At 47.0% G+C, this 13,631-nt stretch overlaps 1 protein-coding gene across 1 annotated transcript in view; it reads right to left on the bottom strand.

Moving 5' to 3' along the window:
• Nucleotides 1-715: 715 nt before the first annotated feature.
• Nucleotides 716-13,631, bottom strand: part of LOC8034772 (arylsulfatase B-like) — a 53,975-nt gene continuing 41,059 nt past the window's right edge. Inside the window, exons 8-9 of the mRNA XM_040210838.3 lie at nucleotides 4,411-4,856; nucleotides 716-844 (exon numbers count right to left, since the gene is read on the bottom strand). Of these exons, the coding sequence (XP_040066772.3) occupies nucleotides 716-844; nucleotides 4,411-4,856 (575 nt within the window). The remainder of the gene's footprint in view (nucleotides 845-4,410; nucleotides 4,857-13,631) is intronic.

Raw genomic sequence — 13,631 nt, 5'->3', positions numbered from 1 at the left:
TATATTTTAATGGATCCATATAAGAATAGACCCGATGCATAAAATCCTGCGCATGTTTTATTAAGGTCCAAACGAAAAAAGTGCAAATGAGGTGCCCAAATTAAAAAAGTTAAAGGACGAATAAGACGTCGCTTTTGCCTCGGCGTCCTTTCTACATTCTATATTATATAGAACCGAAGTTGTATATTATACAATTTCAGTTTTATAATATAAGTTTGGTTCACAACTAAAATTTACAACTAAGGTGTACACGTTTGGTTATATAATTAAAGTTGTCTAACCAACCTCCCCGCGACCCCCGTGACCGGACGAGTTCGCGTTGAGTTTGGTTAGCAGGAGTGTTAAACCGCTTTTTTTGTGGAAGAAAACGAATGGTTTTCCACAAAGGCAGTACATGAAAGCATACTTTAGAAACACAGGAGTATGGGATGAAAAAAAAAAACATAAGGCTGACTTCGGATTCGCTACAACTGCAATCGATTGATGTTTCAGTGTTATTCAAGACTGCCAAGAGCACTTGTGTCAACGCACAATGGTGGTAATCTACTCCACTCGGTTAGGTGACAGCATGCTTTATATGGTTGTTTGATCAAGTTTCTCCACACGATCTTCATCATATAGTTAACCGTGCGAAATAGATGCGGAACAGCAAGAATGACAACAATTAAAGTCCCTAAGTCCCCTTTATTTTTTCCATTTTTTCTGATAACATTCCTCAATCTAGCCAGGGCGACCAGACGCCGCCGTGATACTCGGGATACGCCCTGGGATCCTGGGGTTGGAAAAGAGGTGGAACTGCGGTAGCGTTGTAGGCAGCCAACTTGGACATCATGAAGCGAAGTACCTGTAACAGAAATTGGGATGATATTGAAGTTTCATGGACGTACATTTCGAAGTTGACCGTTTCCAATTTCACTGAGAGCACGCGTTGAGAGCAATTAATGAACTGACAAGAAACCCTTTTCAAAAGTGCACGCCATCTAGTCGCTGCTACACTCATGATCCGAGTCCGCCATTGTTTGGGCACGTGCTCTGAGCAGGTATTGGGCACGAGAGTTGCGTCAGCGTTCGGCGAGGACTCTGATCCAACCAGACGCTTCGCACCCAAGAAATGGCATGCGCCAATGTTGCTCGATGAACTTTGCGCGATTTTCGCTCATCGCTTGGCCGAAGAAACGGGCTCAGATCATCACTGTAGCACTTTTGAGCGACGAGATATTTCGGTGGCGCCCTCTCATGGTTCCTATCGCTGACGTCAGAACCCAGATTATTAGTAGCGAGCGACGATTTTGATGGCGTGTGAAAAGCAAGGTGGAAGCCCAGCAATCGCGCTCCTAAATCAACACCGTCAGGGGTGACAGTTTGACATTGCTCTTATTTACGTCAATGAGAGATGAAAGCATCTTACTCGAGACATCATGAGCATTGGGCCAATCGTAGGTGGCCGATCACAGCAATGGTTTTGGTCGCGCACGTCACCTATTGAGCCGACGTTCCGGTGTTCGGCAGCTCACGTGGCCATGGCTGAAGCCTTGAGTGCACGCGCCTTTCCCCCCGCCCTCGCTCCCCGCGCACCCAACGCTTTTTCACCCAAGTCATCTACGTGTCCAAATCGCAACATCCCTTCCCCCTTCAAGATTGTTCATGTTCCTCAAAATCAGCAGGTCGTCTTCCTTTCTGCAGACGTTTGCATCAAGTCTCCTTTGCGGGGCAGAAGATCGCACAAAATATATTAACCTCTCGTAGACAATAACTGGGTCCTCACATTAATATTAAGAAACAAAAGTGGGAAGAACTATACATATTTCAGCTTTTCCACCAGTCTCCCCCTCAAACCCAACATCATGAATAGTGCCTCTTAACTTTAAAAAAGTCTTCCATCTTGCGCCATGACTTGCTCAGGTAAGGAGTGAGAACGAACTGTACATTAGACACTTTTGCTTTAAAATAAGCACTGATATAACGTTAAGGGGAAAAAAGTGACAATAACTAAAGATTTGCCCACATTCCCAGCAGTGTATCTTTCCATCTGAGCATTATCAATAGCGCGGCTAGCTTTTAAAGTCTTCCAGCATGTGCCATTGACTTGTTTGTGTGAAAAAAGATAGCGATCAGAGCGCCAAACATGCCTCTGCTTTAAAATAAAATAAACACTGCTGACAAAGCTTGAATTTTTTCCTATCCACACTGATGGAGACCTTGACCGATGCGCTGCCAACAGGACAGCAGGAGCAAGACGGGAGCACGTCACAGCCGAACGTTAGAGTGAATACTTTGACGATGCGTGAGATACTCTCAATGTGCTCCTAATGGCTTTTGACACTGTCGAAGCCTCCTAGTCGTTTCCGATTTCCTGGGCATTACTCTTGAGCGTGCTACATCGAGGTGGCGAAACAGAACAGCGAGTAGACGTCGCCCGGAGCCACCATTTTGGCGATCAGGGCGATCCGCAGTCCGGTGACCCTCGCATAGCCACCCGCGGACAGCTCGAGGATCTCGGCCGCTCCCTCCATCAGATCCTACAAGGCGGCCGATCGGCTGCACATCTCCAGCTACTTGTAGCAGCCGAAATACCTGGCGTAGGCCTTTTCCAGAAGGGGGCCCCAGAACTTGGCCTTAGCCCGGGAGTGGAATCATGGCAGGCATCCGTCGCGCGTGATGTTTTCGTCCAACAGTCTCTGAATGTCCATCGTGTCTCTGCACTACCCGACCCGAGACAAGCGGCGAGACTCACGTTGCGACGTCAATAGTATTCTAGCTCAACGCTTGTCCGGATAAAGGTGCTAAGGTTATCAATGTAGCATTTATTAATCCAATGTTCCGGTGTTCGTCATGCACAAGTTTCAAGTCCACTCACATCGAGCCCCGTACCTCTGCTCCGCGCTCGCTCCTCGCGAAGAGCTAATTACTGTGCTCTACGAAATGTCCGTAACCAAAAGTTTACATTTTGTTATTGACCCCTACATCGCCGAACGCTCAGTCTAGGCCCAAATGCAGTGCTACCGGTTCGAACCAGATGCCAAAGTATCAGTGCTGGGGTTATCTGGCTTAAACTTTATAACTAGGGTTCCGTGTTTTGAGATACTTCTGAAAATTTTCGAGAAACACCCGCCAGTAAAATTTTTATCAATTCGTATGTATTCGATAAACTCCTAATTTTGTTGTACCATCGCCTGAAAATAAAAACATAAAAACAGAAGGCATCTTAAACTTGGTCAGTGCACAGTGTTAATCTTCTCAGAAAATGCCACCTCAGTTTTTTTTTCTTTTTTTTTAATATTTGTTCATTGGCAAAGTGTGTCTTGCCACTTATCTCGTCAAGGTGCATTCAGAACAATAGGTCATCGTAATTTCCTGTTTGGGGCACACTATTGCCCTTTAGAGGACGGAGGCGTTGTGTTTTTATAAAAACAAAAGCTATAAACCATAGATATTTCATAGAAGGGGGAAAAGAAGGTGGGCAGTTGAAGCGTAATGCTTCTATACCACTCCACCTCGCGAAGCCGCCTGATAGGCTGATCTATAGGATGGGATAAATACGAGCTTCCAAGCGACTACTTCCAGGAGTTTATTGATTTCAAGATACCGACATTTATCGAGGCAACACTTCTTTGCAACTTTTATTGTGCGACAAAATAGTATGTCAATAGCACTGGCGTCAACATAAATTCCCACTGAAGAAATTTTAATTGATACAAACGAGTTATCTTCAATGTAGCACACGTTGACACCCGGATATTATTAATTTTTACTATAGAAAAATTGAAAACACAGCAGAATTTCACTCCAAGTTTCGAAGAATCGGTAATCTCAGAAAAATATATATCTATAAGCTTCCCATTTTTGTAGAAAATAAACTCCGAACAACGCCCTCGAATTCGGAGAAAAATAAACTCCGAAGCACAGAAAGTTATAATATATTTTGGAAATTTTTAATGAGAAAATAACGGGCGACAAAACTTAGTTTTGGGCAAAGGTAAATGACGTCAAATACCGTAAACGGACTTCTTTCATCAATGTATATTTTTAAACAATTATAGCTTTTAAATTAAATAACGGAATGTTCTGGAACTTTGGCATCTGGTCCTGTACGGTAGTACAACATTTGAGAGTAGACTGAGCATTCGAAAGTATAAAATGTATTTTCGCGTTGCGGAAAAACTTTACACTTCTTCGGGGACCCTGTAACATTCTGCAAATGACTAAGATCTAAAGACTCATTTCCCGAACATCGAGGTATGGATTGCGAACCTAAGAATGGCGCTTTCCTTGCTTCGTTATCAAGAGCAGAAGGCGTTTCGAGTGCTAATTATCCACATTGCCTCTAATCAAACTAAGCCTTTTTTTTTCGATGCGGTTGTTTTACGAAGGCAAAGTAGGCGCTCATGCATGTTTACGAAGCCAACTTACAAGTCGTTTAGATCCTGCCAAATTGTGGAGCTCACAGGGATCTCGCTCAAGGTCGAACAGGTACGGTGGTTGTCGAGCCACAAAGTTGTTGGTCAGCCAGCGTTCGCGGCAGTCTACGACGGGGTTCTTGCTCCAGTCCAGAGGAGACCAATTCCGATTCTGTTTCCCGTAGAATGACTCGAGTACCCGTGCCACCTTCGAGTCCTTCCTCAGCTGGGGGACGTCATTTGTGGGGCGCAAGCCGCCGGGGAAAGAATAGCGTCCGTCCAGTTCTTCGTTGAACCCTTCACCCACCACTAGCTTGTAGTTCTTGTAGCGCAGTGCCGCGAGGTTGTTCTTTGGGTCAATGGTGAGGAGCACTTCCTTCCGAGGAGACCCAAAGCCCAGGGTTAAATATCGCCACATGTCGATTCCGTCCATTGAGCCCAGATTCGACACGTCACCACCTGCGAAAGAATTTCACATTCGCGTTGTGCATTTTATCGCAGAATCACTAAACGACATTGGAAGTTTCTTAACGTATACTACAGCAATCTCCCCCCACCTTCATTTAAAAAATACCGGGATTATTTTGTACCACCAAAATAAACGACGCTTCGCGGACCTCTCAGCCTCCAACCAAATGTAGCGCTAGCGGTTAGAACAAGATGTCATAGAATTAGAACCCTATCTTATTCAAAAGCTATAAATGATTTTATGAATACTTCATTGGGAAAATACCCTTTTTAGTAACTGACGTCGCTATTCAATCCTATACTTTCGAGTGCTCCGTCGGCCGCCAATTTTTAATTTAAATTTTCTGTTGACTTTCAACTTTTTATTAACATACTGGCTAGTCCAGAAAGTTTGGCCCCTGGTTCAGACCGCTAGTGCTGCACGATGACAGAGAGTGATTTTTCGCGATGCGTAGTCTATTTTTGCGTCAAGAAAAAAACGTAATTCTGGGGGTATACCCTGTGTTGAGAAATAAAGGAAGAGGAAGAGCGCGCGGACGATTGGGGTGCACGCGGGGCTTCGGCACCCGCAATGTCAGTGTTCCATAAACGGCCATCCAAACAGGACACGTCTCGGGTCCCTTCCTCCACATAGAATTTGGTGCCGAAACCCCTCGAGAGGACATAGACCGCCTACGCAGGACCCGCGGCGTTGTCCGCTCCGTCGTCACCAGGACGATATCCCAGCTGGACGATCTTATCCAGAACCCGAACACAACAGAGCTTGACTTGCGGCTCCCGCTCGACTATCTCATTCAGAAGCAGACAGGCCTAGATGACCTGGACCGGGATATTCTTACATCGACAACCGACGACGACTTGGAGAACGAAATCGAGGGAGCAGAGGACTACCACATGAGGATTAGCCACGGCATCACGCGTCTTCGTTACGCCCTGGACAAACTAAACCGACCCACGATCATCGCCACGCGTGTTGCAAGCACCCCAACCGACACACTGCAGCACAGCGGCCACCCTCCCACAACCAAAACCTTAAGCAGCCTTTCTCCCACCGGAACCGTCCCTAAAGCACCCGCTCAGGGCAGTCATCGAAGGGTCGCCCTTCCCAAACTCCAGGTACCTACCTACCTTTGCCGGAAACATCAGTGATTGGCAGGGATTTTGGGACCATTTTTATGTCACGATTCACAGAAATCCCCACCTCCCTCCCATCGAAAAATTTAAGTACCTCATGACATACCTCACTCACAACGCTAAGAGGGCTGTCGAAGGCATTCGTCTCTCCGAGCAGACGTATGACCTCGCAGTTCGTACACTTCATGACAGATTTGGAAGACGTGATATCTTGATCGACGAACATATTAACCAGCTACTGAATCTTCCGAAAATAAGCAGTTCAAGAAACGTCACGCAACTACGTCAGCTGTTCAACGCCATTCGTTTCCACACATCTCTAGAAGGCTTGAATATTCCGCCCAACAACTACGTGGTAGTTCTTCATCGTGTATTTATGTGAGCTCTTCCCGAAGATCTAGCACTCATGTACCGACAGAAAATAAAGGAAAGTGCGACAACAGACAGCCCCAACGCGCTCGAATGGCGCCCAGATGATCAAGTTAAGCTTATCATGACGTTTCTTCAAATCCAGATCGAGATACGAGAGGAAGGGTGCATGCAACAACCTACTCGGGCATCCGAAGGCCCACCACATCAGCCGAACTGACAAACTCAGTCCTTATCGCACAATCCATCTGCGCTGGCACTGACCAGCGAATCAGTTCACCACCAAGTTCTATCGTGTCCGCTCTGTGGCTCCGCTGAACACGACGTCCAGAGCTGCCAGGATACACTATCGACCCAGGAAAAACGATTAAGGCTCACACAGGCACGCTGCTGCTTTAAGTGTGCCAAACGGAACCACATCGCCCGTGCCTGCCGCACAGCAAGGAGCCTAACCTGTAACGCTTGCGGAGGGCACCACCTGACCATTCTATGCGACGTTTCCCGACCCCCTGAAGCTACGCAGGGCATCGGCCAATCTGGAGAAGACTCTCCTCCAAACTCTGCGGCAATTATTAGTGCTCCAACGAACGCGGCAAAGCCCGAACCGTCAGTTCTGCTTCAAACGGGCCAAGTGTGTACTTCTTCGCTCCATGAAAGAGTCCCTGTTCGAATATTGCTGGACAGCGGCAGTCAAAGAACTTTCGTGCGTCGCGACGTCTCAAAACAATTGAACTGCACAGCTCTTGGACACGAAGAGCTCACCATATTAACGCTTGGTAACGCTCGACGATCTTCACGCTATCACTGTCGACGAGTTACCATCGAACTATGTGGTCGAACCACCGGCACACGAATCCACTTGGAAGCATTGGAGGTGCCAGAAATCTGCACTGTCATCAGTCATCCGGTCAACGAAGAGCTGCAAGCTCGACTCCACTCTGAAAACATGCTGAGCGCCGATATAGCACCAGGAGGTGTGCCATGCCCAAATGAAATAGGTATCCTAATCGGATCTGACGCCTATTGGAATATTGCCCCAGGCAAAATTAAACGCCTCAGCGAGGCACTAACGGCAGTTGAAACCGTCTTCGGCTGGATGATACAAGGAACGTATACCTGTCATTCTAGCAACCCACGAAGCACAGTCACCACCCTTTCTCTGTCATGTGAATTCTCCAACGACGGTAACGAGGATTTTGATCCTTCACATATGTGGCGCCGAGATGCCATGGGTGTCACCGATTTAGTCGACACACATCCAATTGATCACCGAGCACTCCAACCATTTGAAAGAAGCATAAAAAAGCGTGATTTGCGGAACGAAGTGCCTTTCATGATAAGTACCGCAGGCCTATAACCAAATTGCAATCAGCTCAAGAAACACAACAGAGAGATTAGGACGGCGCTAATTTCGGAACCAATGTCCCTGTGCAGTAGTGTTGGCCACAAAACGATCTACGCGCGAGACTGCACACCCACGAAACTGTCGGCTGCCACACAGGACGATGTCTTCGAAGAACTGGTGAACCAATTGAAAAGTCCCGTCGCTGCAGGCAAGAAAGGGAGAACTACCATGCTACTCTCGGAACCAATGTCTTTGTGCGATAGCATCGTCCTCGGAGAGAGCGGCACACATAGCTTTATAGCCACGGAGGATGCCTGCGATAGACGGGTAAATCGTTCGGCCTCAAAAAAAAAATGGAAACCGTTTCACCGCAAGCTGTTGCTGCCCAGGAGGAGCGAACCCTTGCCCGACACCTTTCACCGACACCGACACCTTTTAGGCACGGTTCAGCAGTCAAGACTGGTCCCTAACAAGCTGAAAATCCGGCCAGCTGCCGTGGGGAGCACAGACAAGGAACATCAGATCTCCCCGCCGAAAGGAATGTCGGGGCCAGCGGATATCGTGCGCTCAGCAAGACCCGGAAAATTTGAGCACTGCAAAGTCGCGCAGGGGAGCGAGCCGTCTGAAACGGTCGGCACCACGAATGCGTTTGCAAGCCGAGAACAACATGATATGTCAAGAGTTGTGGGACTACTATCAATAGGCAAGCAGACCGTTCGACAAAGCGTTCACAGCTCTAGAAGGATAGAAGGCAGAGAAACGAAAGTAATACCGCCAGGTCTAAAGTGCAGAGGAGCGACTGAGGGATGGTCGGAGAAGCCGGATTCAGCGTGCGTCGAAGAATCGTCAACGTCGAACTTTTGTCACGCCGAACTCGTAGGCGACGGCAGTTGTCGGTCAGAAAGGACTTTGAAAGGCGCATAAGCGGAGGTCTGCAGAGCTTTTCGAGCTGGAGTAACGGACGGTCCTTCAATTCCGAAAGGCAGAAAGGGCGCAGCATCTCCGGAGTCCGCGTACAATCCGAACGCAAAGTCGATTGCCACGGTCCAAGCTGAGCAGAAAAAAACGAAAATGCTAAAGGGAAAAGAGCTACCGTCCGAGGACTCCCAAGCAGACCCCCTTCCAAGCACCGAATACCCAGCTCCTTCAAAGAGGTGGAAGGTGAAATGGAAGGACACCACTAAGCGAAAGAAAATGTGCACCCGGAGCTGGGGTGGCAGACGTCCACGACGACCGGGAAAGTCCGTGGGACGTGTCTGGGCAGGACGACTTCTTGAGTGACGAGGTCCAGACGAAAACATCCGGGCGAGAGATCAACAGGCCTGCCCAGCGGCTCTTCCTTCTTGAGGCAGCATCGACACCAGTGCCGGCCCGGCAGGATGTTGAGAAATAAAGGAAGAGGAAGAGCGCGCGGACGATTGGGGTGCACGCGGGGCTTGGGCACCCGCAATGTCAGTGTTCCATAAACGGCCATCCGAACAGGACACGTCTCGGTTCCCTTCCTCCACACCCCGTACACAGCGAATCACTCGGAAGACTAATCAGTGAGCGCTCTCTAGGCAGACGATGCATTGAGAACTTTCGTAACCATGTTTTAATCATCGTAAAATTTCAGTATCAAAATAAGTTATTCGGTTCTTTACCACCGAGCAACGTTACTAGAACACTCAGTTGGGAAACTCGCCGTCGAAACCTGGGCCGCTGGCGTCCCCCGAGACCGAGCTAAATACGACAACAGCGCCACTCTTTATCATTTGTCTGTACTGTGGTCACATTGAGCTTTTAGAAAGCATGTTATTGCGTAAAAACAAACGGAAAAGACTTCTTGTATGAAATTTATTGGAGTTTAGTACAAAATGAAGGGCGCGTGATGTTTTTATAATCTTCAGTTTGCAAGGTTTTGCGGCACAATTAATATTGTTTTTATACAACCATGCCTCAGCTGTGCTTTCAGGTAGCGCGTCCTGACCTAGGTGCATTGTAACTTTGGTAGTAATTCGCGGCGCGTCCGCTGGGTAGACGGGGGTGGCACCCCTGTAACCTCTTCCGCTGTATCTGTTTCGGCGCCAAAATGGCCGATTAAAGCCAAAATGGAAGTAACGTGCAGTTCCTCGAGTGGCCGCTGCGGGAGAAATGGCGGCATTGTGCTCGCCATTAGCTCGGTTCTGGAGGACAGATCGGAGCCACTTTTTCAGAGCATTCTCTACGGCAGTTTCCCAACTGAGTGGTTCTAGTAACGTTGCCACCGAGGTTTCAAATCTCTAAGGGCTCTAACTCACTTCGTTGCCTGAACTAGGTAAAGAAACCTCAATTATTAAAGTTGTGACTTGTGAGTGCCTTCATTAGAGGTCAGTGTTGCTGAATGAGCACTTTTTTCATTTTAAGTTTATTTCGGGAATTAAAACTTCCAATAATTCCATTCCTCGCAACTTCTAGGAAATGGAGTCACTGGGCCCATTCTCATTCCTGGAATAGCTGAGGAGTTCCATTTCATCCATATTGTGCTTCCGGTAAAACAATCATAAAAAAATGAAACGGAAAAACACCTTCAAAATATTTGAAGCGCATCTCCAAAGCACCGATCCTACAAAGTCTAGCTAGGGTCGCACAAAGCACTTGGTTCCACACTTAGTGGAACTCGAGACACCGATTGCGCGATGAGGCGTGTAATTCTCGCCACAGACGACAGAACGATATTCTTTGTGTACAATTTGTGTACTCTCCACTTCTAGGAGATACATGGGGAGTGAGTTTGATTAACGAGGCCGAACGTATGTCTAATTTGTGCTTCGCATAGTTAGAAGCAATCTTGCTCTCTGATGCGAAGAACACAACAGCCCCGCTACGCTGTCAGAAGCGACGTAAGGTATACCTGCCCAATTGTCCATGCACATAGGGACGCAGAACCGCTGAAGAAGTGCAATCGCACGGTACCAGCACAAGGGTCTGTAGGGCCGTACCATAGAGCTTGTTTAAAAACCTATAAATTTACGTTTATTATATGATTCTTCCCATTTCCCAACTTATCCAATACATTTATTTATTTATTTCAGAGGCAAATACAAAATTTGCAGAGCTAAAAGTATACATGCGCTCATAATGTGCGGACATTATCGCTCTAGTACCTGGAAATTGATTATAAAGCTCAGTACCCGGACACGGGCTAGTATCTTTTTCTGCTTGCGTGTCGCGATACATTGAAATACGAACAACGGAGTGCGTGGCTTTCTGTACATGCTGCGCAGCCTAGCGACGGGATAGGTAAGGTTGGGCATGCGCGGCAAGGCCACAAATACGAGGATTCGCGTTCAACTATTATATGCCTTCACGTGGCCTTGGGTCATAGCTCGGTGCTTGACTTAACACGCCGTGACAAAGCCCTCGCACGCCAAGACGAAGCGATGGCACGCCGAGCTTTAGTCAAGGCATATCATAGTTGAACGCGAATCCTCGTAAGTCTGGCCTAATGCGCATGCCCAACTTTTCCTATCCCGTCGCCAGGCTGCGCAGCATGTACAAGAAATCACGCATTCCGTTGTTTGCCTTTCAATGTACCGCGACTGCATTCGCGATACCTTTCAAAATGCATGTCTCGAGCTCTTAGTTTCCGGTGTTTCACGGCGATTAATCTACATTGCTTATTCTGCTCCTGTGGCGAATAACACTCAAGCTAGTGAAGCAGCAGCACACATTAACGCTAAACGAATCAAGTGCCGCGGAATAGAATGACGACGCTTTTTTTTTCTACGTTCCGCCTGACTCTGAACTGGGCCGTACGCTGCAGCATATCATAAGGTGGCATATGACCGTTGCTGTAGTCGCGCACGGTGACAACAGTTGATTTGTCGCGTGTCGAGGCGCCCGGAGTAATATATCATCCGTCTACATATTTCCGCTTTTGATTGTACGCACCTTCACCCTTGAAAGAGCATGAGCCGGTCAGAGAGTCAAGCCGGCAATCACATCAAGTGCAATGATGTTGTTTCTGGAGCCACTCTGACCGTACGCTGGCGTTGCGCCAGTAGGTCGTAGGTCCTAGCTGAAGGTCAACATAGCTCACCAAATAACCGAGCCCAATCCTTTTTCGCTTCATTTTGAGCAAATATAAATCTTCTCTTTCCATTCCTTTCAGCACTGCCGCCATTCCGTTTCCACCCCACTCGGGGGTCGCGGAAGTGCGAACTGATACCGGAGTCATTCCAACTCCGGAGTGACAACTCCGAAACAGGGCTGTAGTCGGTTTTCCTCAAGCTCATAACTTGTAAAAAAAATTAAAAAAAAAAAAAACCTTTCTAATTTTCCCAGTACATTTAATTTCTATCTATATATAACGTCATAAAAACTATGTTCTCTGGGGAAATACACTTGTTAGTGATCGAGAAGCCTAAAACACCTGCTTCGTCGGCGAAAAATAGGCTCATACAATCCCTTGACACGCAGACTGGGCTTCGGCGCCCAAAAAACATTACCTCTTCCTTATGTGTTTTGCATGTGTGTCTTTCCCTAAAGAGACAGATATCGCTTGTAAAAATTAGCACATATATCCATCGCATGAAAAAAGACCTTTAGGAGCGCTGCTCTTAAGCGCTCGTTTCGGGCTTCAGCGGCGTCGGCGTCGGCGTTGCCGTCGACGTAAACGTGCGTTGAATTATGGGACGGTTTCCATAATGATGTCACATGTGACGTCACGTCTGACGTCACGAGGGAGAAGGGCGTAATTTTTTCGCAAAATATAGAGGAAAAAGCTTCCCGCTAGATTTAGCAGAAACATTTCCCCGCTATATTCATCGAAAAAATTTCCCGCTATGTTTTGCGGAAACGTTTCCCCGCTAAGTTTAGCGGAAAAATTTCCCCGCTAAGTTTAGCGGAAATCATTCTGCGCTAACTTTGGCAGAAAAGGTTTCTCTGCTAAATGTAGCGGAAAATTTTCAACTCTAAATGTAGCGGAAAAATTTCCGCGCTACATTTAGCGGAAGAAATACCCCTTTATTTAGCGGAAACAATTACCCGCTAAATTTAGTGGAAAAAGTTTCACACTAAATTTAGCGGAAAAAACTTTCCAGCGAAATTTATCGAAAAAAAAAATTGCCCCCTGGAATTTAGCGGAAAAATATTTCCACTAATAATTTATTATTATTTTTTTTTTTTTGCTAAACTTAGCGGAAATATTTTTCCGCTAATTTTAGCGGCGATTTTTTCCATGGTATTTAGCCGGAAATATAGCAAAAATTTTCCCGCTCAATGAAAGGGGAGCAGGAGAGGGGGGAAGGGCATACCTTCTCCTCCGTACCCACTTCTCCTGCTCCTCAAGAGCTGAGCTGTAGTGCGGCATTACAGGGCAGTTGTAAACGTCTTTCATTTCATCACCATTATGATGAGGATTTTATAGAATTTTATAACGTTCGCTTGACATGCGGTGTCGAGTCAGTCAGGCTTTCTGGTTTGTGTACACTGGTGCCGGTGGTCACAAATACCCACCAGCCAGATGTCGCCAAATAATTGTCATGCATTAATATGGCAGTTTGGGCCAGTTGGTAGATGTTCGTAGACAAGCACAAAAACCACAAGGACAAGAAGAGACGTAAACACTGGTGCCAGTGTTTACGTCTCTTCTTGTCCTTCTGGTTTTCGGCGCCTGTCTACGATAGTTGTCATGCCTTCAGAAAAAAAAATATGTATGCAAGATACTTAGGGGGCCCCTGACAGCCGGTGAAGTCGGAAGCGTGTTGATGTGATGATGATGATGATACTGAGGATGCTCATTGAGATTGCTGGCTTCGCTTATGTCGCTCTGCCACACCCTTTCAAAAATCATGTAAGGGCAATGTTATGTGGGGCACTGAGACACCAAGTCATGGTGAACAAAGAATAAGGGAGCTCCGAGCTACTGGTAAAATTTATAATGCTATTAGATTAAA

Source organism: Ixodes scapularis, unplaced genomic scaffold (genome assembly GCF_016920785.2).
Source record: "Ixodes scapularis isolate PalLabHiFi unplaced genomic scaffold, ASM1692078v2 PGA_scaffold0__279_contigs__length_252992795, whole genome shotgun sequence".
NCBI lineage: Eukaryota > Metazoa > Arthropoda > Arachnida > Ixodida > Ixodidae > Ixodes > Ixodes scapularis.
The sequence above is the reverse complement of the archived record's forward strand: the minus strand, read 5'-3'. Positions and strand labels throughout refer to the sequence as shown.